Source organism: Pantherophis guttatus, chromosome 13 (assembly GCF_059756535.1).
Source record: "Pantherophis guttatus breed Tessera chromosome 13, ASM5975653v1, whole genome shotgun sequence".
Lineage (NCBI taxonomy): Eukaryota > Metazoa > Chordata > Lepidosauria > Squamata > Colubridae > Pantherophis > Pantherophis guttatus.
In genome coordinates this window covers 17,676,286-17,703,046 of record NC_142075.1, presented here as the reverse complement: position 1 = coordinate 17,703,046, position 26,761 = coordinate 17,676,286, and the positions used below count along the sequence as shown (strand labels likewise).

The 26,761-nt window shown below is 42.7% G+C and overlaps 1 protein-coding gene across 2 annotated transcripts in view; it reads right to left on the bottom strand.

Moving 5' to 3' along the window:
• Positions 1-26,761, bottom strand: part of FBN1 (fibrillin 1) — a 189,338-nt gene that overhangs the window by 119,622 nt on the left and 42,955 nt on the right. For both annotated transcript variants that reach the window (XM_060693282.2, XM_060693281.2), the window contains exons 7-9: positions 11,810-12,007; positions 7,164-7,289; positions 1,462-1,587 (exon numbers count right to left, since the gene is read on the bottom strand). In XM_060693282.2, coding sequence (XP_060549265.2) covers positions 1,462-1,587; positions 7,164-7,289; positions 11,810-12,007 — 450 coding nt within the window. The remainder of the gene's footprint in view (positions 1-1,461; positions 1,588-7,163; positions 7,290-11,809; positions 12,008-26,761) is intronic.

The window sequence follows — 26,761 nt, the reverse complement described above, 5'->3', positions numbered from 1 at the left end:
ACTAGTGTCCTATCACAAGTTGCAAGTCAGATGTATTGTCTAGAATTTCAAGTGCCGACACTTGAAGAATGAGTAAACATAAATATCTTTGTTACTCTATATAGAGCAAAAGATTTTGTTGTTGTTCTTGTAAGTGTAACATTTGTGGTAATGAGTGAGGAAAACGCATTATACCGTACTCTTGTGAGGTCCAAACTACAGCAGACATCAAATACCACCCTAAACCTTTTGAGAAAGGCGTCCCAAATGAATCACCTCCCAAAATAAATGTGTTCCAGATTTCTAAGGAAAAAGTAAAGTTTATACGATTTGGTCCTCTTCCATGTCAGTTTTGTTCTGCGTTTTCCCCTCAAGTGACCCCTTCTGACATGAAGTGATATGTAAAAACCTGCGTTTGGAAAAGGTATTGTATTTCAAACAGGAACACACAGAAACTGTCCAGACTTAACAAAAGAAAGATGGTAAGTCATAAGAGCTGCATTCTTCTAACCTCTTTTTCTTTTTTCCTTTCTTTCTTTCTTTCTTTTTTCTTTCTTTCTCTTTCTTCCTTCCTTCCTTCCTTTCTCTTCTTTCCTTCCTTCCTTTCTTTCTCTCTCTCCTTCCTTCCTATCTTTCTCTTTCTCTCTTCCTTTCCCTCCCTCCCTTCCTCCCTCCCTCTCTCCCTCCCTCATTTCTCTTTTAACAAAGGGAGTGGTTCCTTATTTTTTCCCCTCAATCTCTGATTGCTTTTTTTCCCCTTCCCATATTATATCTGTATTTCCAGTACATCACAGGCAAAACCAACCTGTTGCATTCTTGTAGACAGCTGACATATGCAGCTCCCTGTTGCCACTGACTTTTTTGTCTGTTTGTTTGTTTTTAATGTACATATCTATCAAGAAATGCTAGTTTAAATGAAAAATAGTTTTAAAAAGTATTTTAGCTATGTTCCTTAATAGGAGAATATTTAACTTTGACGAAGGATCCTATTGTGAATGGCCAAATTAGGTGGACATTTCTTGAAAAATCCAAGAAAGCTGCTCAAAAAGTATATCAGATGTTGGAGTGATAGGAAACTCTTTAATTGATTCTTTTTGGGGGGGGGCTGCTTTTTAATTAATTACATGTGCTGCTTGAACTTAGAAGTAGTGGGAAATGGGTACGGGTCTCAAGTCATGGATTTTTGAAACGCAACTTCAAACCCAAATCTAAGAGAGCTGTTTCCTTAAAACAAACAGGAGTTGCCAATATTTGTGTAAGGGAAAGCAGAAAGAAAATCTTCCTCTTACACTAAACACACGGAAAGGAATCTACAGACAAGGAACCATTTTACAAAAGCTAACTTCAGGGAAATCCTTCGATGCCTTGAAAAATATTAACGTCATATTTCTGTGAATTTCTGCGCCTCTTTCTTGGATTCAAAGAGCTGGATTCCAACAGGCTTGCCCAGATCCACACCCATGTTTGCAATTCTTTACTCACCAATGCAGCCGGTGCCATCTGAGGTTGTGGCATATCCGGAAGGACATTTGCAAAAGTAACTGCTGATAGTGTTAGAACATTCGCCCCCTTCGCAGATGCCAGGGATGGTGCTGCATTCATCGATATCTATGGATTTAAAAACAAGGATGATTTGAATAGAATGGAATGGAATGGAATGGGACGGGACGGGACGGGACGGGACGGGACGGGACGGGACGGGACGGGACGGGACGGAACAGAACAGAACAGAACAGAACAGAACAGAACAGAACAGGGGACCAGGGACAGGGGACAGGAGACAAGGGACAGGATAGGACAGGATGGATGGGGTAGGGTAGGGTAGAACAGAGAATAGAGGAGAGGAGAGGAGAGGAGAGGAGAGGAGAGGAGAGGAGAGGAGAGGAGAGGAGAGGAGAGACACATAGAAATGGTAGAAGTAGAAGTAGAAGTAGAAGTAGAAGTAGAAGTAGAAGTAGAAGTAGAAGAAATAGAAGTAGAAGCAAAAGTAGAAATGTTAACCAAGTGTCAACTTTCACACACACAAGGAATTTGTCTCCAGTGCAGAAACTCTCAGTGTACATGCAAAACAGTTTTAGCTGGATTATCTGAAATCAGCCACATCACTGAAAAATGTAATGTCTGCTGCATTAACAATTAACTACAAAAGCTGTCCCAGTGAAGATCACTCATCACATATGGATGGATGGATGGATGGATGGATGGATGGACGGATGGATAAACAGATAAATCTCCTGTTTCTAGGAATGAAGTAACCAAAGGGTGGATCTATCATTGTAGATTTCAAGGCCCTGCAAATAACATACAAATTAAACCTCCAAAACATAATTTTAATGGTCCTAGTACTCTTGGTGTTTTGTTGCTAAGGTTTGGAAAGTCATTAGCCTTACTAGCTTTTGCATCAATGAATGCAGAGCACTTGAAATGAGGACAATGGTATTTATATTAATGTCAACACTAATATAAACAGTGATACATTGTTTGGGTTACTCGGCCCTATGATGAAGTCTGGAGATTTTGCTTTCAACAAAGCCAGATTTTTTTTTTTGTAAACAGAAGCACTACTAGCTTAAAGATAAAATACTTGAAACTAATCTATTCACAGCTATAGGCATTCCCCTCTCTGTTATTCAGAATTCCTACCAATGTCCTTATCAAACATTCCACGTTCTTCTAATATTTTGTTCTTATTTTTGAAAATCTTTATAGCAATATGATCCATCCTGGATGACAAAAATCCTTCCTATAAGGCTTTGATGGTGAACCTATGGCACGCGTGGCACAGATGGCCCGCAGAGCCTTCTCTGCGGGTGAGCAAGTCATCGTCCCAGCTCAGCTCCGCCCCACATGCACACGCACTTCCTGACGGCTAGCTGGTTTACGGGTCTCTGCCGTACATGCGTGGGATGCATTTGGGAGACGCTGTTGTGGCCCGCCAGCGGCCTGTGCGGATCGTGGCTGATCCCGACGAGGAGGAGGCTGGTGTGGTGTCGCGCCAGCAGCCTGTGCAGCCAGCGCTCGTGTCGGACAGCGAGGAGGCTGAAGAGGATGTGGTGCCAGAAGCAGAGACTCAGCCAGGGCCTTCAGAACCTCCAGAGGCTCCTTCCAGTGGAGAGAGCGAAGCGGAGGAGCCTCTTCTCAATGCTCGAGCACGCAGGGCTGCCAAAAGGCAGGAGTGGCTACTCAGGAGGAGGAGGTCTCCTCGAAAGTAAGGCTTGAGGATAATTGGCCACTCCCTTAGCCTATTTAAGTCACATGCTGTTAGTAAGTTTCTTGCTAGAAACAACTTGTAATTATCATCAGAGCATTTTTGGAAAAGTCTTATCGTATCTTGTTTTCTGAGCTGGTTGCCAACCTTTGCCGGACTTTGGTTTATTCTTGCTACTTAATAAATTTGATAAGGACCATTGGTGTGTGTCAATATCCTCGGGAATCCGGAACTGGGACACAACAGACGCGTTCGCATGCATGGGGTGGAGCATATGTGCGGGGGTTGCGCACACATGCGTGGGGTGCAGACACATATGCGGGGTGCACACACATGTGTGGGGGCGCACACACATGTGAGGCGCACATGGGGGCAGGTGCAGGATTGCAGGTGCACATTGCATTAAGGGTGCGCACGCTTTCGGTACTCGGCGCCGAAAAGGTTAACCATCACTGCTATAAGGCATCCAGGGCTTTTAGTGATATTTTGCAGAAGCACACAAAAAGCCTCACAGCTTTGCTGATTATCCTCACAAATATTAATAGGTTGCCAAAATCAGGTCTGTATTAGAGTGACTTGTCACCAAGGATTGCTAATCAAAATTTAATGGGTGACTAATAGGGAAGGATTTTGGTAAACATCACGAATTCTTTGGAACATTTTGGATTTACCAGCAAGAAAGATCTTCCCATCGAGATGACTTAGTCACTGGCTGCCATAAACAATGGGCAGAAATGTCATTTGGATGTTGGAACATGCCTTCAAATGTTAGTCTTTCTCGAAGGAAGCTAGACTGTATTACAGGGGCTACTTCAGGCATTACAACCTAGTCAAGCCATTTGACGTCTAGCTGAAAGTCCTCCAACTTGATTTCCTTCTGATGTGTTGAGGCTACAAGAATTCTCAGACCGTATGGCCAACAGTTGGATACTCTTCTCAACACATCTCCACCATTCAGAAAGGCTGTACTTTCCTTTATGCTAGATTTAGGCATAGAGGACTGTGCCATGTATGTGTGGGGAGGTCCCAGACCAGGAATAAACAACTTGGTGCCTTCTAGAATATTTTGGAGCACAATTCCAACAATCCCTTGCTCCTGGCTATGCTCTGACAAAAAGTAAACCAAAGATATGGAGAGCATTATATTGTCTATCCCTAGTCTAGATGCCTTTTCTATGGCTTAGGCCATAAAATAGATCTTGCCACACATAATTCTAAGATCTTTAGAATGATGTATTTTGTACCAAAATTAACAAGAAATTAAAAGACGCTTGCTCCTGGGGTGGAAAGCTATGGCAAATTAGATAGCTTACTAAAAAGCAGAGACATCACCCTGCCAAGAAAAGTGCGTATAGACAAGGCGATGGTTTTCCCAGCTGCAATGTATGGCTGTGAAAGTTGGACCATAAGAAAGGCTGAGCGCCAAAGAATGGAGGCCTTTGAACTCTGGTGCTGGAGAAGACTCCTGCGAGTCCCTTGGACTGCAAGGCGATCAAACCGGTCAGTGCTAGAGTAGATCAATCCTGACTGCTCTCTAGAAGGCCAGATCCTGAAGAGGAAACTCAAATACTTTGGCTACCTCACTGGAGAAGAGCCTAATGCTAGGAACAATTGAGGGCAAAAGAAGAATTGGACGACAGAGAATAAGGTGGCTGGATGGAGTCACTAAAGCAGTAGGCATGAGCTTAAATGGACTCCAGAGGATGGTAGAGGACAGGAAGGCCTGGAGGAACGTTGTCCATGGGGTCGCGATGGGTTGGACACGACTTCACAACTAACAATCAACTACAATTTTGTATCGAAAGGTAGTCCAAAGCTAGCCAGATGGCTTAAACCAAAGTAATCTCCAGGGTTTATTAATTCTTCAAAGGACTGAGTTAACCTCGAATAGGAAAGATGAGTGTTGAAATCAAGACTTGTGTGTTTATCTTTGATATTAAAATTGGGACATACTTGAAATGGCAATTACAACAGATGATGGGACTACACAATTCTGGACTTTGCATTCAGGGAAGGGAGAGGTCTAATGTGATCCTGTTGTGAAGGGTAGCATGGCCATCAACCACGGACTTAAAATGCAATTCTTTTCCCCTTTAATAGTGGGCAGGTTTTTTTAGTTCTTGTTTCTGCAGTTTGACTTTCACAATTGCAACTTCAAAAAAAAGAGAGAGAGAGAGAGAGACATCTGTTCTGCTGTAGTGCAATCACATCGAGTAAAAATTGCCCACTCTTAACACCAAAGTCCCTTGAACTCAGGTTACCTTTGGAGTTTTCGCCGAACACGGTTTAAAAGTTGCTTCAGAAAGTCTAACATTCTCGATTTGCACTTCTATCTAGCTAAACAACTTAGGAAAGGTAAACACGGGAAGCGGGGTGGGCTGCTGGGGGTTCGCAGGGGTTCGGGAGAACCTCTAGCTAAGATTCTGTGCAGTTCAGAGAACCGCCAAATCCCACTCCTGGCTGGCCCCGCCTACCCCGCCCCTCCCAGGAGTCCCCATGCGGCCCGTTTTGGATGCAGGTAAATGTAGGGCGTGCACGGAGGCTCTGGGCGGGTGAAAAACGGGCCTACCGGAAGTTCAGGAAACAGGCCCGTTTCCGGCCTTCAGACAGCCTCCGGAGCCTGGGGATACTGTTTTCGTCCTTCCAGAGGCTCAAGGAAAGACTCCGGTGCCTGGGGAGGGCACCGGAGTGCAGGGCATGCATGGAGTCTTGGGGAGGGTGAAAAACAGGCCTACGGGAAGCTCAGGCCTGTTTCTGGCCTCCAGAGGGCCTCCGGAGCCTGGAGAGGCCATTTTTACCCTCCCAGAGGCTCGAGGAAAGGCAAAAACACCCCCCCACCCCTGCTGTGGTGCAGGAGGCTGACTAGGCCATGCCCACCATGGCCACACACACCTAGCAACTGGGCAGAGAACCCCTTGCTAAAACTTTTGAAGCCCACCCCTGACGGGAAGGGCCTATCTTGCCTTACTGAACGATTTTTGATTTTGTTCAACATACTCCTAGGAATTTTCAAACAGGACTTCCATTCATTCCAACTTGAAGGTCTCTGGGTACATGCTGTGCCTCTTAATTTTTAATTGGTTATTCCTTATATTATCCAGCCTACAAGAACTTAAATATAGCTGCAGAAGTGTTTGCTCAGTTTGGGTTCGACAAGAGTATTGCTCTGAAAATACGATTGCATCAGTTCAAAATTCCAGCAGCGGTCTGCATTTGGGATGTCCTACTCTGCAAACCCACTGAAACAAGAATTCAAGCCGAATTCAGTCAATGGGAATCGTTTTAGTTAATTCCACGTAATCGCGTGGAGTTAAGTTTCTGAAATGGGCTGCTACTGAGTTTCCCTCTGAAAAGAAACACTTCAGTGATGTTTGAGACGTTAAGACGTCCCTACCCCTTGGCTGCCCTTTGGCCAACATCGTTGGCAGACAGCATGAAAACTCTATTTGTCTGGATCAAATTCTTTGCAAATTGGTTTACATAAGACGAAATAAAAATGACAAAGTAGTTGTTGTGTAAAGATTATTATTTTAGCTAACGTTTAAAAATAAGTCCTACAGTACAAGGCAGCCAATCTCCAGAATTTTAGGCATTACATTCAGGACAAATTGTGTTACTACTTTTAAAAGGTTTGTTTTTGATATGTGTGTTGTTGTGGTTCACTGCAACGAACAGTTCACTTAAGGATAACATCTAAATAACTCCACTGATGGCCATAATATTAGACTACTTAATGCTAAGCAAGCCAAAAAATCAAGTTCCTGGGAAATAGTGGAGACCAGAGCAACAAAACTTGGTAAAAATGCAACATCCATATTTAAGAATCAAAGTAATGCGACAGTCTTTAAGTTCCATGAAATGGAACCTCTGAATGCATATTCTGCCATGAATAAATACATTTTTTGCCACGTGTTGGAGAAAACATACTGAATGTGAAGTTTTCTATCTTTCCGTAGAGAAGCTTTGCAAGACTTACCATCACATTTCTGTGTCACTTCATTAAACTTGTGTCCAGCTGGGCATTTGCACTCAAAAGATCCAACTGTATTAATGCAATTTCCTCCTTGACAAATCCCAGGGATAGCTTGGCATTCGTCCACATCTATCACGCAAAACAAAAAGAACACCACCATTAATTTGCCCATCAAGATACAAATACACATTCATGGCTTCTGTATCCTGCACTAGATTTCTGCCTCGGGAGAGATTTGTGAACTATTAACATTATGGCTGTGAATTTTGTTTTTTTCAGAAAAGATTCGGAAGTGGCCATGTTTTTATATGGATGTCTGAAAAATGACATGGCTGCTTTAATGAGGTGCTATAGATTTGGATATAGCTCTTCCAAACCATCTTTTATATGGATGTCTGAAAAATGACATGGCTGCTTTAATGAGGTGCTGTAAATTTTGATACAGCTCTTCCAAACCATCTTTTATATGGATGTCTGAAAAATGACATGGCTGCTTTAATGAGGTGCTATAGATTTGGATACAGCTCTTCCAAACCATCTTTTATATGGATGTCTGAAAAATGACATGGCTGCTTTAATGAGGTGCTGTAAATTTTGATATAGCTCTTCCAAACCATCATTTATATGAATGTCTGAAAAATGACATGGCTGCTTTAATGAGGTGCTGTAAATTTTGATACAGCTCTTCCAAACCATCATTTATATGGATGTCTGAAAAATGACATGGCTGCTTTAATGAGGTGCTGTAAATTTTGATATAGCTCTTCCAAACCATCATTTATATGGATGTCTGAAAAATGACATGGCTGCTTTAATGAGGTGCTGTAAATTTTGATATAGCTCTTCCAAACCATCATTTATATGGATGTCTGAAAAATGACATGGCTGCTTTAATGAGGTGCTGTAAATTTTGATACAGCTCTTCCAAACCATCTTTTAGGTAAGGGCTATAAAAGTAAAAAAAATTGAAACCCTCCACTGGTCTAGACCAATGTTTCTCAATATCAGCAGCTTTAAGATGTGTAGACCTCGATTCCCAGAATTCCCTAAGCAGCATGGCTGGCTGGGGAATTCTGGGAAATGATGTCACCCATCTTAAAGCTGCCAAGGTTGAAAAACACTGATCTAGGCTATAGAGAGGGTGGGTGGGTGGGGGGTAAACAGAGAAGTTGTACACATTTCCACTACTAGCTCGTTCTTTGCAGTTCTAAGTTTTCCTTCTCGATGGATACCATTTCTCGGAAAGAAAGAGCTGTATACAAATATGTCGGTCTCTTGGGATTTGCCAAAATAAATCAAAATCGTGTGAAGATGGCTCCTAAAGGGTTGGCAGAAGCTGAACGATGTCATCCAACAACTTGGTTTATAAACTGTGGGACATGTGACCCATTTTTAATCTGTAGGGAACAGAGCTGTTCTACAAATACTGGACTACACTAAGTTTAAGCAGGAGCCAATGCTAGCTTAGGACACTGAACATCACCAATATGTATACATGCTGTTTATGTAGTTTTTGAGAGCTACTGCAGCTGTTGAGAGACACCAAAACATTATATATACATATATATATCGGGTGTTTTCCCACGTCATTGTAAATAAGTTGGTTAAAATGTTTAAAATTCTGGTTAAAATCCCAGCTTAAAATCTTCTAAAAATCCTTACAGAGCACTCTGCAAGGTCCTTTAAAACCTCAACTAAAATCCTACCAGTGACTTTAAAAGTTTTTCTTATAGCAACGTTTAAAGTCTAAAGTTTAAAGTTTAAAACTTTTAAAGTCACTGGTAGGATTTTAGATGAGGTTTTAAAGGACTTTGCAGAGTGCTCTGTAAGGATTTTTAGAAGATTTTAAGCTGGGATTTTAACCAGAATTTTAAACATTTTAACCAATTTATTTACAATGACGCGGGAAAACACCTGAGATTTTAATTCTTTGCATATGCACACCTGCAAAAACTTAAGAAGACATATATATATCCGGCTCTATGGGCGTGGCTTGGTGGGAGGTAATGTGACTGGATGGGTGTGGCCAACTTTTTTTTTAAAACTTTTTTAAAGCATTTTTTTACAACCTATTCGGGCGAATAGGTTGTTTAAAAAAAGTGCTTATAAAAGTTTTTAAAAAGGCTCTGACGATCACAGCTGTGGTGTGCGATCGTCAGAGCCTTTTTTTTTTTAACCTTTTAAAAGCAGGAAGTAACGACCCCCGGGCGAGTGGGTGGAGCCTCGTGCCGCCATCGCTACCGGTTCGCCCGATCTGGTCCTGAACCAAGAAGCATTTCATCCCCGCAATACGGGATCTTGAATTCCCCTGGGAGAGATTTTGGATGCACAACAATAACGTGGGGTATTCTACATCCTCTTTACTTTTTTTGCAACCCACAAATTACCGTCTCTCGTTAAACGGCATTTTAGAGGCAGGTCTTGCACCAAAAAAAAAAAAAAGAACTCCTTCATAGACAGGATCTTGAGAATATTAAGCCCACACCAATTCAGCACATAGCTGCTGTCCCTGTTAACTTTCTCCTATTTCCTGCCAGACGTTCAGACAATAAAAGAATTTATACAGCTGGATGTATTCGAAATAAAAGCCAAAAGCAGAGTAAGAACTTTCAACGGCAACACAGACTTCAGGCATCTTGGCACGTCTTGAGATTCAAAAATCAAACATAAATGGATTTCAATTAGCATATTGTGTAATAGGCTGGTTTTTGTTTTTTTTTAAACCCTAGAATCTTAAAAGAGTCATCTCTGGGTTTGGGGAGACAGCTATATTAGCGTGTTTGGGGGAAAAAAAACATGAAAAGGAAACCTGGAAAGCTTGCAGGATTATCCAATGTTAAGTTTTGTTTGCCTTAAAAACTCAGGGCTTTTGACCGTACTAAGTTTTCAGTAGTGAAGTTATGAAACATAGGAACCTTATGGTTAAAAATCAGGAAGACCTTCATACCTAGAGGAACTGAGGACATGGTGAAAAAAGAGTAGAGCTAATAATAATGGATCTAACCACAGTTTCTGCGCTTTCTTTTGTGTAACACTGTCTTTGGATGTTGAAATAGAGACAGTGTTGTGGTCCGCCAGCAGCAGCGGAGTCGGACAGCGATGAGGCTGAGGAAGAACAGGGGCCAGTCCTGGAGGCTGGGAAAGGCTCGGATGAGGGCTCTGCGTCGGAGGCAGAGATGGGGCCAGGGCCATCGGGGAGTGATGTGCGGACTCCGGAGCCTCCAGAGGCTGACAGTAGAGAGGCAGAGGAACAGGAGGAGCCTGTTCCTAGTGCATGTATGAGAAGAGCTGCCAGAAGGCAAGAGCAGCTAAAGCAAAGAGGACAACTCGGGAGTAAGGCCAAGAGATGATTGGCCCCTCCCATAAGGCTTAAAAGACCAGCAACGGCTCTTGGGCTCTTTGTCGGAAAACAACGTTGATAGACTTGTTCTTGTCTTGCTGCACTTATCTTTGGTCGGTGTCTTCTGCTTCTGAACTTTTGCCAAGAGAAGCCTTTGGCAGTTTGCCTAATTATACCAAGGTTGGTGATTAGACTGAAGAATTTGTGTTATGAAGAGTTTGTTTTAATTTAGTTTGGACTAAGTTGAGAATGAGTTAATTCTCAGCTGTTCTAATAAGGTCTGTTTGTTTTGGAACTGTTTGCATCAACTACTACCTACTTGGGCCTGGGTCACAACAGATGTTGAGTGAAGCCCTCTTGAAATAGAGACAGATAGTTTTCAATTTATAACCATTCATTAGGTCGAGGCAGATTTATTTATTTATTTATTTATTTATTTGTTTGTTTGTTTGTTTGTTTGTTTGTTTGTTTGTTTATTTATTTATTTATTTATTTAATTCAATTTGTATCCCGCCCTTCTCCTAGTGGACTCAGGGCGGTGAACAGCCAGAACTAAAACACATACCAAATACAAAATTTAAAATTTTTAAAAGAATTATATGACTTTGGCCCAAAATTTAAAACATTCAAACTAAAACCCATTGACAATTTAAAAGGCTAAAAAAGGGGGAGGGGGTTCACGCCAGCCCTGCTTGATGGAAAAGAAAAGTTTTTAGGGCACGGTGAAAGACCCGGAGATCCGATATCCTTCGTATCTCCAGGAGCAAATCGTTCCAGAGGGCAGGAGCTGCCACAGAGAAGGCCCTCCCCCTGGGGGTCGCCAGCCGACATTGCCTGGCTGACGGCATCCTGAGGAGTCCCTCTCTGTGGGAGCGAGAGATATTACTACCGGTTCTGTGGGTGTGGCCTGGTGGGTGTGGCTTGGTGGCCATGGCAGGGGAAGGATACTGTAAAATCTTCATTCCCACCCCACTCTGGGGGAAGGATACTGCAAAATCCCCATTTTCTCCCCATCAGCTGGGACTCGGGAGGCAGAGAATAGATGGGGGTGGAGCCAGTCAGAATTTTTACTACCGGTTCTCCGAACTACTCAAAATGTCCGCTACCGGTTCACCAGAACTGGTCAGAACCTGCTGAAAATCCACCTCTGAAATAAAGTGAGTTTCACTTAACAATTGTGCCCAAAAGGTCATAAAATGGGGGCAAGACTCGCTTCACGACCGCCTTGTTTAACAAACAGAAATTTCGGGCTCCGTTGTGGTCAAGGATTAGCTGTGTGCCATGTAAGAAAGATTGTGAGACACCTTACCTTGACAAGCTCCTGATCGGATGTTTGGGATGAATCCCCTTCGGCAAGGACTAGGCTGGGCTGGACACATTTCACAGGGGTGACCCCACGCTCGGCCCACCGTTGCGCAGCAGAGGGTTTTGGTGCACACAATCCCGCTGAGCTGCCCCTGGCACATCTGGTTGGTCACCAAGGTGAAGCATGGGCCTGTCCTGTAATCTGAATTACAGCAAGGAAACCTGGTCAGTAGGACGCTTGGAATGAATTACGCATGGGGGGGACTCAAATATTCATTAGTCAGCCTTTAGTCTGGCTCATCCCTTTTTCAGATCTGGTCCTGCTTATCCCAGACGGAGACACTGGAGCTAGCAAGTTAGCCAAAGTCGGTGAATAAATCAAGTCCCTTAAATTGGGCAAAGAAAAAAAATCATAGTTCAGAAATAGGTCATATTGCAAATGAGGAAATGGCAGTTAGAAACTCTTTTCTTTGCACACTTTGTGTTTTCTTTCTTTTCCTTGTTTGCACTGAGACAGCTGACTTCGGGAAAGGTATAGAACAGGGGCCCCCAACCCCCAGTCTGTGGACTGGTAGCAGTCCCCAGTCCATTGGGAACTGGGCAGTGGTGAGATTCAAATAATTTAACAACTGGTTCTCTGCCCTAATGACCAGCTGGGTAGGCATGGCTCGGTGGTCATGTGACCGTGTGGGCGTGGCCAACTCAATGTCACTCATGTCGATGGGCGCTTCACCTTAGCTGTTACAATGTAATAAAGGTTAACCATAGAGGCAGTTTCTGTAAGCAGGGCAATAAAGATTAGGCTAGAAACAACACCAGAATGTTTCCTTCCTGACTTCCTTACAGGATTAGCCCTGTAAAGTGGAAAAAAACAAAATAAGATTTCTTCCAACAACCGGTTCTCCTGAATAGGTGCGAACTGGCTGAATCCCATCACTGGAACTGGGCCACGCATGCAATGGGCGAGTGTGCAAACTCCATTTGTGCAAGTGATGAGTGAACACGCCAAGCCATCATACCCCCCGCCCACCACTGCCGGTCTTCAGAGATGAAAAAGTTGGGGACCGGCCACTGCTATAGAAGAACCATTAAAGAGGGGTTCGGACAGGAGATTATGCAGTCCCGAGATTGAAGGAAGTACGAGAAGGAAAATCAAAACAACCCTGCCTTGATTTTGTTTTAGTATAAGATGAGACGGAGAGAAGCTTAGACTTTTGAGATTCTGTTATTATACCCTGCAGCAATAAAACAGCATTCTTGGATTTCCTGCAGTTTCTCTTTGTTGAACTGGCCTACTTCGAAAGGCTTACAGATCCAGAACAATCAAGAAGAGAGTCAGCCTGGGGCTACGTGGCAGATGTGGCCACACCATGGCATTCAACACTTCTGAAATTCCGTCAGTTACCATAACTTGGTTGCAGCACCATTCTTTCATGGGGTCAATTTGTCATAAGAGTGAAATCTCTCATTTTTTTGGCATAGGGAGCCCATTTGGGAGACTTTGAGTAAGCTCCAGATATCTGGGCTGTTCAGAAGGGTTGGTACAGTAGTATTAATGATCAACAGATGTGCCTTTTGGTAGCAATGTGTAGGTTATTTCTTCGCCAGAGGCACTATGTCAGGGCTGCAAAGGCTGAGGCAGTGAGGCAGCCTGGTGGTAATTCCATTGTTGTCATCAGTTTTAAACCATTCAACTTGTTCAACCTGAGCTCCATCGAAGTGGATTAATAATCAATTAATAATACTGACAGTAATCGTAGAAGTAGAATGACTGTGGCAAAGGGAAGCAAAGATAGTACCAATAGTAATAGGCACCTTGGGTGCAATGCCAAAACAAACTGAACACCATCAATTGGGGGGCATCACTTGATCGCCATCGGCATTGACAAGGTCACCATCAGTCAACTGCAAAAGGCAGCTCTATGTGGAACAGCTTACATCCTACAACGATACCTCTAACACCATCAAACAACCACATCTACCTATCCCAAGTCCTAGGGAAGGACTTGATAAAAATGTCAAGTCTAGTTGGAACATCTAGTTGGCTGTGTGCCAAACCATAATAATTCTCTGTGTGATAAGTTGGGAAGGGAAAGCATCATTGGCCCAAAGTCATCCAAGCTTTACGGTCAAGTAAATTCTTAATTTATCTCTCCCTCATCCAACATCTTAACCTTTACACTATCCTGATACCCAATATTCTGTGAACCAACCACTGATGTCTGAAAACAATTGTTTATCGCTCCAAGCTACAATTAAAGGCAGCCAGGCCTGGCTAGTAATCTATGATGTAATGCATGAACCCTACCGCTGAGTTATTTTCTGCTTGAGGTTCAGTTCATTGGGGATCTTCCCATTATTAACCAGATTATTTGCCCTTCCCAAACCACAGTAAGAATAAGGAGCCAAGGGAAGAGAGGGAAGAGAGGGAAGGAAAAGAGAAGAGATGGAAAGAGATGGCCTGTCGTTGTAAAATTGTAAAAGAGCCCTGGTGGCGCAGCAGACTAAAGCACTGTTATTAACATCAGCTGCCTGCAATTTCTGCCGGTTCGAATCTTACCAGGCTCAAGGTTGACTCAGCCTTCCATCCTTTCTAAGGTAGGTGAAATGAGGACCCAGTTTGTGGGGGCAATAAGCTGACTTTATATAAATATACAAAAGTATGAAGGCTATTGCTTAACGCATTGTAAGCCGCCCTGAGTCTCCGGAGAAGGGCGGCATATAAATTAAAGAAAAAAAAAATGGGTGGAATATGGTGTATATGAGAATATGAGTATACTCTGTGCTCTGTAAGGATTTTTAGAAGATTTTAAGCTAGGATTTTAACCAGAATTTTAAACATTTTAACTAACTTATTTAACATGACGCGGGAAAACACCCGAGATTTAAATTTTTTGCAAATAATATATTTATATATATAAATTATATATATATATATATATATATATATATATATATATATATATATATATATATATATATATATATATATATATATATATATGGTTGATCATATATAGTGATATATAAGCGATATGGTGACTACAACATGCATAGGTTTTTTTAAAAAACACTGCAAAATTACTCGCCCATTGTTGTCGATCGTTGCATCGCACAGATAAATATTTTAGGAGCGTTAAATCTTCCCTAGGGTGCCAGTTTGTCACGCACATCTGCTCCTTTAAAGTTGTGTCCATTTGCTGAACGCTGTTAAAACACGGCTTCAAAAAGCATCCCGCTCCGAAAGCCTTCAGTATAGTTTCCCCAGAGTTCCCTTAAGTGGGTTAATTAATGGATTGATTATCTATTGGGCCACCTCTAGCTGGGAGCTCTTCCCAGGCGTTTTGCAGCCTGGAAACTTACACAGAAGAATCCTGACAAACCATTTGGAACTAATTATCCTCACCCGGGCAGCACAACCCCTGACCCAGTAAGCTGAACGCAACCTTGAAGGCATTTGTGTGCAGTTGCCTGCCAGATCCTTAACAACACTTAACTCAGGGGGGTTTTTTTGGGTGTTTTTTTTTTTTGCAGCCCTTAACAGACAGCAAAACAAGAGGCTTATTGAGAATCCAGTGGGTTGCTATATCAGAGCTTGTGATCTGCATTTGTGCAGGAATGCTACGAGCTCTAAACAGCCTTTCCTTCCAACCCTTGTTATCAGTTGCAGCCCAAGTATAAGGCTCAACATTAATCATAAGATTTGGGGCGTTCGTGCTAAGTCAGCTATTGTACCCTTGTTTTCTCAGGTTTGACAACAGTCTGTAAGAGAAGTTTACTGGGTTTTAAAAAAAAAAAAAAAATCCCTCCCAGGATAAATGTTGTTGTTTTATTTATGAAAATAGACGCGCGTGAGAGAAAGTAAGACAGAGAGAATAAGCGTGTGTGTATATGCACATATAGTAAAGTATCTGTACATTATTTGCATTTCATACTGCCAGGCCAAGTTTATGCAATCCAGTTTAGTCATTTTAATTTCCTCTTTTTGTACATGCGTAGCCTGAGCTAGCCTTTTAGCATATTCTGACTTAATATGGTTCAGCCAAATTTATTTAATTTGTTTTATCTCTATTTTAAATTTTGTATTTAAATGTTTTATTTTATGGCTGTTCACCGCCCTGAGTCCTTCGGGAGTAGGGCGGTATACAAATTTAATAAAATGAAAATGAAAATGAAAATGAAAATATACTGTATTCTGTTCAGGGGTGGGTTCTAAAAATTTTTTACTCCCGGTTCTGTGGGCGTGGCTTATTTTGTGGGTGTGGTTTGATGGTCATGTGACAACTCTTTAGGATTTAGCAGAGGTACTGGTCTACCAGGCTTTTAACTGCTTGCAGAGCCGTACCGGTCTACCCATTTGTTTTTGGAGGCACCGGAATACCACCATACTGTCTTTTACCGCTGATCAGCTGTAGGGCGTCCCTTTCAAGCGCCGCGGCAAGAGTTTAAACAGTTTTTTTCCTTCTAGCCAATCAGCTGGGACTCGGGAGGCAGCGAATAGATTGGGGGCGGGGCCAGTCAGAGGTGATATTTACCGGTTCTCCGAACTACTCAAAATTTTCCACTACCGGTTCACAAGAACCGGGGAGAACCGGTAGCAACCTACCGCTGATTCTGTTATATTGTCTTCTACCCAATTTTTTTGGGGGGGAGGGGTCTGCATGTTCTTTTCATACCTATCCTGACGCTGTCAATTTATCCTTGGATATTTTGAATATTTGAATGTCAATTCTTTTGTGCTGGTTCATGACCACGATGAAGCAATTTGTTTACGTAGTAGGCCTGACTAAGATTGGCAATAATTCAATCTTTGTAGTGGAGTTCCTTGCATTCAACATACACAAAGGCAGGGGTGGGGCTGCTGGGGGTTCGCAGGGGTTCGGGAGGACCTCTAGCTAAGATTCTGTGCGGTTCGGAGAACCCCCAAATCCCACTCCTGGCTGGCCTCACTCACCCCTCCCCTCCCAGCCCTCCCAGGAGTCCCCACGTGGCCCGTTTTGGATGCCCATTAGTGCAAGGCACACGAGGAGGTTCGGGGACAGCAAAAAACGGGCTTATCAAAAGTTCAGGAAGGCTGGAAATGGGCCCATTTCTGGCCTCCAGAGGGTCTCCGGAGCCTGGGGAACCTGTTTTCGCCCTCCCGGAGACTCGAGGAAAGCCTCCGGAGCCTGGGGAGGGCAAAAACCTCCCCCTCCGCTGTGGTATAAGAGGCCAACTAGGCCACACCCACCAGCAACCGGGCAGAGAACCCCTTGCTAAAATTTTTGAAGCCCACCCCTGCACAAAGGTTGACAAATATACAGCTCTTTTTCCCACTACGGATTCAAGAATGACATAAGAAGATGCATCTTCTAACAGCCTCCCTAGTGAGCAACTGTGGAAGATCTGAGACCTCCTTTTAATCAGAAACTGGCTTCCTGCTCATTTTTGTAAAAAGTATTTCAAAATCCACATTCGAGAGGGGAGGGGGAACCTGCATCTCTTCTCAAATCTATCTTGCTTTTGCAAGCTGACCCACTTTTGATGCTTGCAGCTGAAAAGTTCTAATAAAAATAATGTTCAAGAATGGTTTCTGAAATGATGTATGGTGAGAGCTCAAATCCGACACTTAAAACTAAATCTATCATAAAAAGGAAAGCTTTCAGTTCTGTCCTCCCCAATTATAAGCACCAGCAGTCCAGATGACGTGAACAGGTTTTATTCCCCCTCTTTTCCGTCACAAAAAATAATACAGTACAGAAGAAAAGACACAAATAATTTCCCAAATAGCATACAGTATCTACTACATTTTAGACAATGGTGAAATGTAAAATTTCTTACTACCGGTTCTGTGGGCATGCCTTGGTGGGGGGTTAATGTGACTGGGTGGGCATGGCCAACTTTTTTTTTTTTTTACTTTTAAAAGCATTTTTTCTACAACCTTCTAAACCCTACAAGCTACTAAATCACAATTAAATCATAATCACAGTAAACTTTCATTGTAGCTTGTGGAATAGCTTCACAGTTTCTTTCATTGTAGCTTGTGGAATAGCTTCACAATGCTTGGGTTCGCATAACACACTGAATCCAAGAAATGACTGTATATCAGCTTAGCACAGTGTGAGAACAGCAGCTAATGTAGCCACTCCAAAGCCCAATTCGTTCGGCCATTTTGCCCTGAAACGGCAATCCTAAAAGAAGTCATAAATCTCTGGACTGATAAAACAGCCATCTGTTCCTAAAGGAATATAGATCTTTATAACACCAAAGGAGCCTTTTGATTCCATAACAGTTGGTCGAGCCATTTAATTTCTCTCAATGGAAACCAATCAGTGGTGGGTTGCCCCCTGTTCAGACCGGTTTGCAGGAACCGGTAGTAAAACCGGCGGTAGGCTCCGCCCACTGCCCCGGATGTCATCATAGGCGATCTGTGCACGTGCAGAAGCTTGGCGCACGCGCGAGTGTAGAGAGTATTAAAGGTAAGTAGAACCATTGCAAAACGGTAGTAAAGGTAAGTAGTAAAGGTAGTAGAAAGGTAGTAGAAAGTAAAGGTAGTAGAAAGCAACTGCGCAGATCTCAGAGACAGTCATCGTATCCCTGCAAACAACCATCCTAGGCATAATTCTAAGAGGGTGTGCCAAACTTTCAAGTGGCAGCATTAATACTTGATGCTAGTAATACTTGAAGTCAATCATAAAATTGATTTGTCACAGAGATTAAGACACGCTTTAGAATCTCAACTTGTACAATCAGCCTTTGGCTACGCCGCAGAAGCTGTCGTTACTGTTTTGCGTATGGTGATGACTGACAGTGCACAGCCACACAAAACACTGCCAGAAAAGAACAGAGACACAAGGTAGTTCCTGGAATACAATCGGAAAGATGTAAGGTAAGCATAGTAGCTAAGAATTAAGGCAGACACACCAAAGCTACTGAGGATGTAATTCCTCCTTTGCCTGGTTTAATTAACTCGGTTGCTTGAAGAAATTTGTGCTCAGCCCAGCTCCAAACCTGGAAGCTAAACCAGAAACCAGGTTAACCATAGGATCAGGGGTGGGGCTGCTGGGGGTTTGCAGGGGTTCGGGAGAACCTCTAGCTAAGATTCTGTGCAGTTCGGAGAACCCCCAAATCCCACTTCTGATTGGTCCCGCTCACCCTGCCCCGCCCCTCTCAGGAGGGTGCAGGTAAGTTCAGGGCATGCATGGAGGCTCCGGGAGGGTGAAAAACAGGCCTACCGGAAGTTCGGGAAGAGGGCCTCCGGAACCTGGGGCAGCTGTTTTCAGCCTCCTGGAGGTTCGAGAAAAGCCTCCGGAGCCTGGGGAGGGCTAAATCCCCACCCAGTGCAGGAGGACAACTAGGCCATGCCCACCATGGCCACGCCCACCCAGCAACCAGGCAGAGTACCCCTTGCTAAAAATTTTGAAGTCCACCCCGACATAGGATGGTGTTGGTAGGAACCCTTTATGCTGAGAACAAAATAGGAAGCAGCTGGAGAAGGTAATCACAGCATCTATATGCCATGCTTTGTTGCTAGGTTACATGTGTTATACAAACGCAGTCAGAACCATATATAAACCAGGACTGACAAATTAACTTTTTCTGGGTCCTTGTGGCTCATTTATCAAATCGTGGTTTAAACAAACCGCCCTATTATGACGTGTAAACCCAACCACTGAGCACTACTGGCCTTAGTTTATACCAAGAAACGTAGTATCTGAGCCCAATACAATTGCACAGAGTAGGGATGCTCCGGGTCAGAGGTGAGCCACTATGGCACCTTACAACCTGTGGACTTCAACTCCCAGAATTCCTGAGCCAGCAATGGCTGTTTATCTTAACCCTAACTCTACTGCATTTTCATCAGCCTAAGAACCGACTGTCACAAGCACTCCCTTACGCTGGCGGAAAATCCTAAGGCACATTTAATAGAATCAAGATAAAATAGAAATCAAGATCATGTGAAGTGTTAATACCACTTTATAATGCCTTGGTAAGGCCACACTTGGAATGCTGCATCCAGTTTTGGTCGCCACGATGTAAAGAAAGATGTGGAGATTCTAGAAAGAGTGCAGAGAAGAGCAACCAAGATGATTAGGGGACCGGAGGCTGAAACATATGAAGAACGGTTGCAGGAACTGGGTATGTCTAGTTTAATGAAAAGAAGGACCAGGGGAGACATGATAGCAGTCTTCCAATATCTCAGGGGCTGCCACAAAGAAGAAGGAGTCAAACTATTCTCCAAAGCACCTGAAGGCAGGACAAGAAGCAATGGGTGGAAACTAATCAAGGAGAGAAGCAACTTAGAACTTTCCTGACAGTTAGAACAATTAATCAGTGGAACAATTCGCCTCCAGAAGTTGTAAAAGCTCCAACACTGGAAGTTTTTAAGAAGAGATTAGATAACCATTTATCTGAAGTGGTGTAGGGTTTCCTGCCTAAGCAGGGGGTTGGACTAGAAGACCTCTAAGGACCCTTCCAACTCTGTTATTCTAAGATTTTTCAAAAGATTGATGGGAGTCCTTCACACCATGTGGTGGATCAGGTTTGTAGGAGAAAATGAAGTCAAATTTGTCAGTCACAAATCTTCACAAATCCTGCCAAGAGACCGAAGTGACTCTACTGGTCAAGCCAACACATGTTTTAGCCAGTGCCAAAATTCAGAATCCTTGTTCTAACTCAAAACAAGGCACGTGTTGACGCATTTAAAAAAAAAAAAGAAGAACGTTTTTTTCATCCGTTGCCATGACAATTATTTCAGTGTACCAGTATAAATACGTGTAACATCTGGAGCTAATGGTGCAATGAAGCCGCTCATAAACTGATCCACTTAATATGAACACAGAACATCAGCATTTAAGTTTTTGGGTGGAACTTTGGAGACATTAAAACAGCCTTGGGACTGACCAGCTCTTAAAAATTCCCAGCCCTCAAAGCCAAGTGAAGTAACAGGTTCAAGAAAGTTTTGCTAATATATTTGCATATTTATGTAACCCATTTCAGTCCATTCGGTCTTTTCCGTGTGCTTACACAGTTTAAAATTTTATCTCCGCACACAATACAATTGGAAAAGTAGATGCAACTGTGAAACTTCAAATTTTACTAGATTATTCAAACAAGATTTCATTCAGAAATGCACAGTGTCTAACTCCAAAGGGGGAAAAAAAGTATTAAATGTTTGCTGTTTAGCTACGGAATTGCATGTCTTTCTTTGCATGTTCTTTTTTCCCAAAATTCACCCTCCTGGTATTTACAGGTAGTCCTCAACTTATAACAGTTCATTTAGTGATGATTCAAAGTTACAATATCACTGAAAAGAGTTAACTTATGACCATTTTTCACATTTATGACCATTGCAGCATCCCCATGGTAACGTGATTTACATTCGGATGCTTGACAACTGTCTCACATTTATGACGGGTTGCAGTGTCCCGGGGTCACATCATCCCCTTTAGGTAAGGAGTAATGGGTAAACCAAATTCACTTAACAACCTTATTACCAATTTAACATCTGCAGTGGTTCACTTAACAACGGTGGCAAGAAAATCGTAAAATGGGGCAAAACTCAGGTAACAAATTCCTCACTTTGCAACATAAATTTGGGTCTCAATTGTGGTCGTAAGTCGAGGACTACCTGTAATGGAAAAACTGAGGAAGTAGAAAAATATATATCGGTTAACAGGGCTAGAATGTTAGAGGAAGATAAAACTCCAATAATATGGATAAGCTCACAAAGGAGATACAAGAAAAAGATGAAACAGATTATTACTTAGTCTGGGAGAAATGGTATAAATGGTTGGAGGAGAAAGGGGAAAAAGAAAAAAAAAGGGAGGGATAAAAGAAAACTAAACAATGGTTAAATTAGGTGGAGAAATATGGAAACAAATGGGAAGATATAAATCGTGGAAACTAGGTACCTGTTTATATTAAATGTAAATAAAATATTTAGATTAAGAGAATATATATATATGATATACTAGGAATATATGTATAAGAGATAGATTAAGATAAGAAAGAGAAAGTGTATAAATATAGATTACTGATGCGAAGATGTTGAAAAGAAGATGTAAATATTTTTGCTTGTTTTTTTGTTTGTAGGTTTGTTTGTTTGTTTGTATTAAAAAATGTTCAATAAAAATTATTTAAATTTTTTTAAAAAAACTCCAATTGCCATAAAAAAACTTATTTGGAAACTTTCTCTGCTAAGGTTTTTTTCCTCACTGGTTGGAGTTTATAAAGGTATTAGCATGTATCTTCTCCCCTATTAAAATCCCCCTATATCATTTCCCATTTTGAATTTCAGTCCCGTGACCAGTTGTCCATTTCTAATCACAAACCACTGAGAATTATTCTTGGGATTTTTGTGTGTATGTGTGTGTGTGTGTGTGTGTGTGTGTGTGTGCGCGCTGTGCAAGGCACATTCCTTACGACAACTCATGCAAAATCAATTAGATAGCCTAATTAGTTTTCCAATTCATTAGAGTCTCGCGTGCACGTCTGCAGAGAAAGATAAAGTTTTTATGAAGGTAGCCTTTGCAACACCAAAAAGAAAGGCAGAACAACGAGAAAGAAATTAATTCGTCTTGCCTTTTTGAACCCAATTCTCAGAACCCAAAATGTACCGATAAGTCAAAAAAAATGCAACTAAATTCAATTTGCAGCTCAAAGGATTTCATAAAGAATGTCTATCAAACATAAGCCAGAATTTGACACCCGGAGATTGTTTGGAACAAATTTCTGCAGTTTTTTGGACAACATTTTTCAGAAGTGGTTTGCCACTGTCTTCTTCTTTAGGGTAGAGAGAGAACGACTGGCTGTTGTGGCCCATCAGCGGCCTGTGCAGCTAGTAGCTGATTCCGACAGCGAGGAGGCTGGTGTGATGCTGCGCCAGCAGCCTGTGCAGCTGGCACTCGAGTCGGATAATGAGGAGGCTGCAAAAGATGTGGTGCCAGAGGCAGGGATTCAGCCAGGGCCTTCAGAACCTCCAGAAACTCCCAAAAGTGAAGAGGAAGAAGAGGAGGAGCCTCTTCTCGATGCACAGGCGCGCAGAGCTGCCAAAAGGCAGGAATGGCTCCTCAGGAGGAGGTCCCCTCGAGAGTAAGGCTTGGGGCTAATTGGCCACTCCCTTAGCCTATTTAAGGAGGAAAGCCAACTGAAGCAATTTGTAGGGAACAACTTTAGTTCACTCTCCTTCGCGTCTGGATTCTCTGCAAATTGCTTCTGGGTTTTCTGCCAACCATAGTAAAATTGTGATTACTTTATCTTTGGTTTCTTGTAGGCTGTTAAGAAAGTTTATTAACAGCCTTTGTTTGAAAAAGACTGAGTTATTTTAGTAAATTAAGTTTTCTACAGACTTTGTATCTGCTGCGTTCTTTGGGGTCCGTAGCTGGGGCAGAACACTGGCCCAAGGTCACCCAGCTACAATCTTAAGAGGTTGCAGAAAAAAATGCTTTTAGAAGCCTCTGACGATCAGGCAAGTCAGCTGGGATCGGCAGAGGCTTTTAAAGGGATTTTTTTTTCCTACAACCTCTTCAGCTGAAGAGGTTGCAGAAAAAAAATGCTTTTAGAAGCCTCTGAGATCCCAGCTGAGCCGCGCTATCATCAGAGGCTTTTTTTTTAACTTTGAAAAGCATTTTTTCAGCCGAAGAGGTTATAGAAAAAATGCTTTTAAAAGTTAAAAAAAAAAAGCCTCTGATGAGGTGGGCGGGGTAAGCGAGTGGCGACCGGGCCGGGGACCGGTTCGGGGGCATGGCCAGTCAATGTTATTACCGGTTCTCCGAACTACTAAAAATTTTTACTACCGGTTCTTGCGAACCGGTGCGAACCAGGAGCAATCCACCACTGGAGCTGATGCAGCATTTTAAAGACTATTTCAGGCAGAAACCCAAGCATTTAAAATGCATGCAAAAGACAGCTGTGAATTTACTCTGGAGACTGGCTTTAATGAAGAACGAAGTCACAACAAATTCACACACTTTGGATATTCGGGAAATGACAAAACCTTTTGCAATCTACTTTTATCAATTTCACTATGCTAGATTTTGGGTTACTGCCGGTAATCCTCGTCTTACAACAGTTCAATTGGTGACCATTTGAAGTTACAGCGGCACTGAAAAAGGTGACTTATGACCATTTTTCACACTTATGACCGTTGCGGCATCCCCATGGTCCTGTGACCAAAATTCAGACGCTTGGCAACTGACGCATAGTTATGACGGCTGTAGTCTCCCGATGTCATGTGATCAATTTTTGCGACCTTCTGACAAGCAAAGACCATGGGGAAGTCCAGATTCACTTAACAACTGAGGGACTAACTTATCAGCTGCAGTGATTCACTTAACAACTGTGGCAAAAAAAAAAGGTTGTAAAAGGGGGCAAAACTCACTTAGCACATGTTTCCGTTAGCGACAGAAATTTTGGGCTTAACTGCTGTCCTAAATTGAAGACTACGAGTACGGGGGGGGGGAGATTTCGACTTAAAATTTCCAAATAGCTTGTTTTCAAGGCATTTAAACAAAAAGTTCTTTTAAATTCACAGTATTGTGAATTTAGGCACTTATCTAACAGGGTCTCCAGGTTGTTTGCAGAATTAGAGAGGTATAAAGGAGCAGCTGAGCATATTAAAAACATTTGGGAGTTGGGAGAGGAGGAGAAGGGGAAAACAGAGGGATGTGAACTCCGGGACACCACGTAAAACATAAATTTCTTAACAAAAAGAATAGTTTATTCATACACTCTGTACGTTGGGTCAATTATTACTCAATTCCTTTGGAGACCAACCAAAAGGACTCCACCCACTTTTAAAGTCTACTGTAATCAACAAAAGAATGAATGGTTCAAAAGCGAACACCTGGCTGAAATCCAAACCACAATCCCAAGACTTAAAAGCATTAAAAGATGACATAGAAATCGTTTCTTACAGGAATTATATAGATCATAAACCTTGATCTTTTATATATAAACCCTGGTTTCCTCAGAACGGTTTCATTCATATTGATATGAGTGAAGGTATTTTTTTTTCATTAACATTTTAGAACAGGTTAAATAACCGATTAATTTGGAAGGATGCCTTCGTGGTAACGTATTAAGCTGACAGTAATTTGTTGTAGAAAGTTAGCACCAGGGGTGGGTGGGCTGCTGGGAGTTCGCCGGGGTTCAGGAGACCCTCTAGCTAAGATTCTGTGCAGTTTGGCGAACCCCCAAATCCCACTCCTGGCCATCCCATCCCACCCGTCCCACCCCTCCCAGGAGTACCTACGCAGCCCGTTTTGGATGCAGGGCGTGCATGGAGGCTCAGGGAGGGCAAAAAACCAGGCCTACCGGAAGTTTGGGAAGGCCAGAAACGTCCCCATTTCCGGCCTCCAGAGGGCCTCTGGAGCCTGGGGAGGCCATTTTCACCCTCCCAGAGGCTCGAGGAAAGCCTCCGGAGTCCTCATTTAGTGACTACAATTGAGGCTGGTAACTCGGTCATTAAGGGAAGCGCTAATTAAGTGAATCATAACTCGGTCATTAAAGGAAGCGCTGTGGGCTTATGATCTTACTTCAGCTTTCCTTTTTCATGTAAAACAGAATCTGCTGTCTTAATGAGCAGTGTGGTGGCCTAGTGGTGAAGATGCTTGTCTCCCACTTGGAAGGTTGAGAGTTCAATCCTAGGTAGCAGCAGATGTTTCCCCCCCCCCCTTAGGGCGCAAAGAAAGAATATCTGCTGTGAACTCCCCCTTGGCGTCAGGAAGGGCATCCAGCCAGTAAACGCTCAGCTCCATCCAGTCGCCCCGACTCTACCCTGAATTAAAGGATTACGGGGTAGTAAAAATGTTTTTTTTTTTAATCTGCTGTCTTACAATATTGTTGCAAAAGCAAAGGATATGGAAGGTATAAAGGCAAGATGAGGTCACGCTATAGCGTTGTAAATGGGAGATGAGGGAGTCTCCCAAATCCTCGCCAGCAAGAAGTATATGGATGTTCAGCCAATACAGTAAGAAAATGAATGCAAACTACGGAGGCTCAATCAACAAATACCCAGACAGTGTAAACATCTGGGAATCTGTTCTTCTTCTCTCAGATCATCAGGGGAACAAAACTAACGTTCCACCCAGCTTAGCTGTTTTAAAGCTTTGGCAAGACTGAGTTTTTTCCCCTTTTCTAGGCCGAGAGGCCAATCCGAATGTAAACTATGGCTAGTAACGGTAATTTAGAAACCCTCTCTAGTCCTCTGCATTGATGAATTCACATTGCAAGCAAGGCAGGGTTTGTTTCACTCCAGTTTTCATTTCATAAACTACAACTGGCTGGGTTGCCAAACGTGAGAAGTGAAGCACATGATATCTGACTGTGATGCGTGAGCCACATTGAGGGAAAATTCAGCAAGAGACGATCAAGTGTCCCATTATAGATTTTTTTTTTTTTTTGCTCCGCCTATCCAGCAAATTCAGGAATTTCCAAAAGAGGTGTCTTTTCCTCTTGCAGACAAAGATAAAAAGCATATTACTTCATAGAAATAACAGAATAATGGAGTTGGAAGCAACCTTGGAGTCTTCTTGGCCAATAAAGAATTCTATTCTATTCTATTCTATTCTATTCTATTCTATTCTAGTCTAGTCTAGTCTAGTCTAGTCTAGTCTAGTCTAGTCTAGTCTAGTCTAGTCTAGTCTAGTCTAGTCTAGTCTAGTCTAGTCTAGTCTAGTCTAGTCTAGTCTAGTCTACTCTACTCTACTCTACTCTACTCTACTCTACTCTACTCTACTCTACCCTACCCTACCCTACCCTACCCTACCCTATTCTATTATTATTTCAACATCCTATACCCGTGATGGCGAACCTATGGTAGGTGTGCCACAGGTGGCATGTGTAGCCATATTGGTGGGCACGCAAGCTCAGCTCCGGTGCGCCATCTGATTTTCGGGCCTTCTGGGCCCACCAGAAGTAGGGAAACAGGCTGTTTCCTGCCTCTGGAGGACCTTGGGGGGGGAGGCCCATTTTT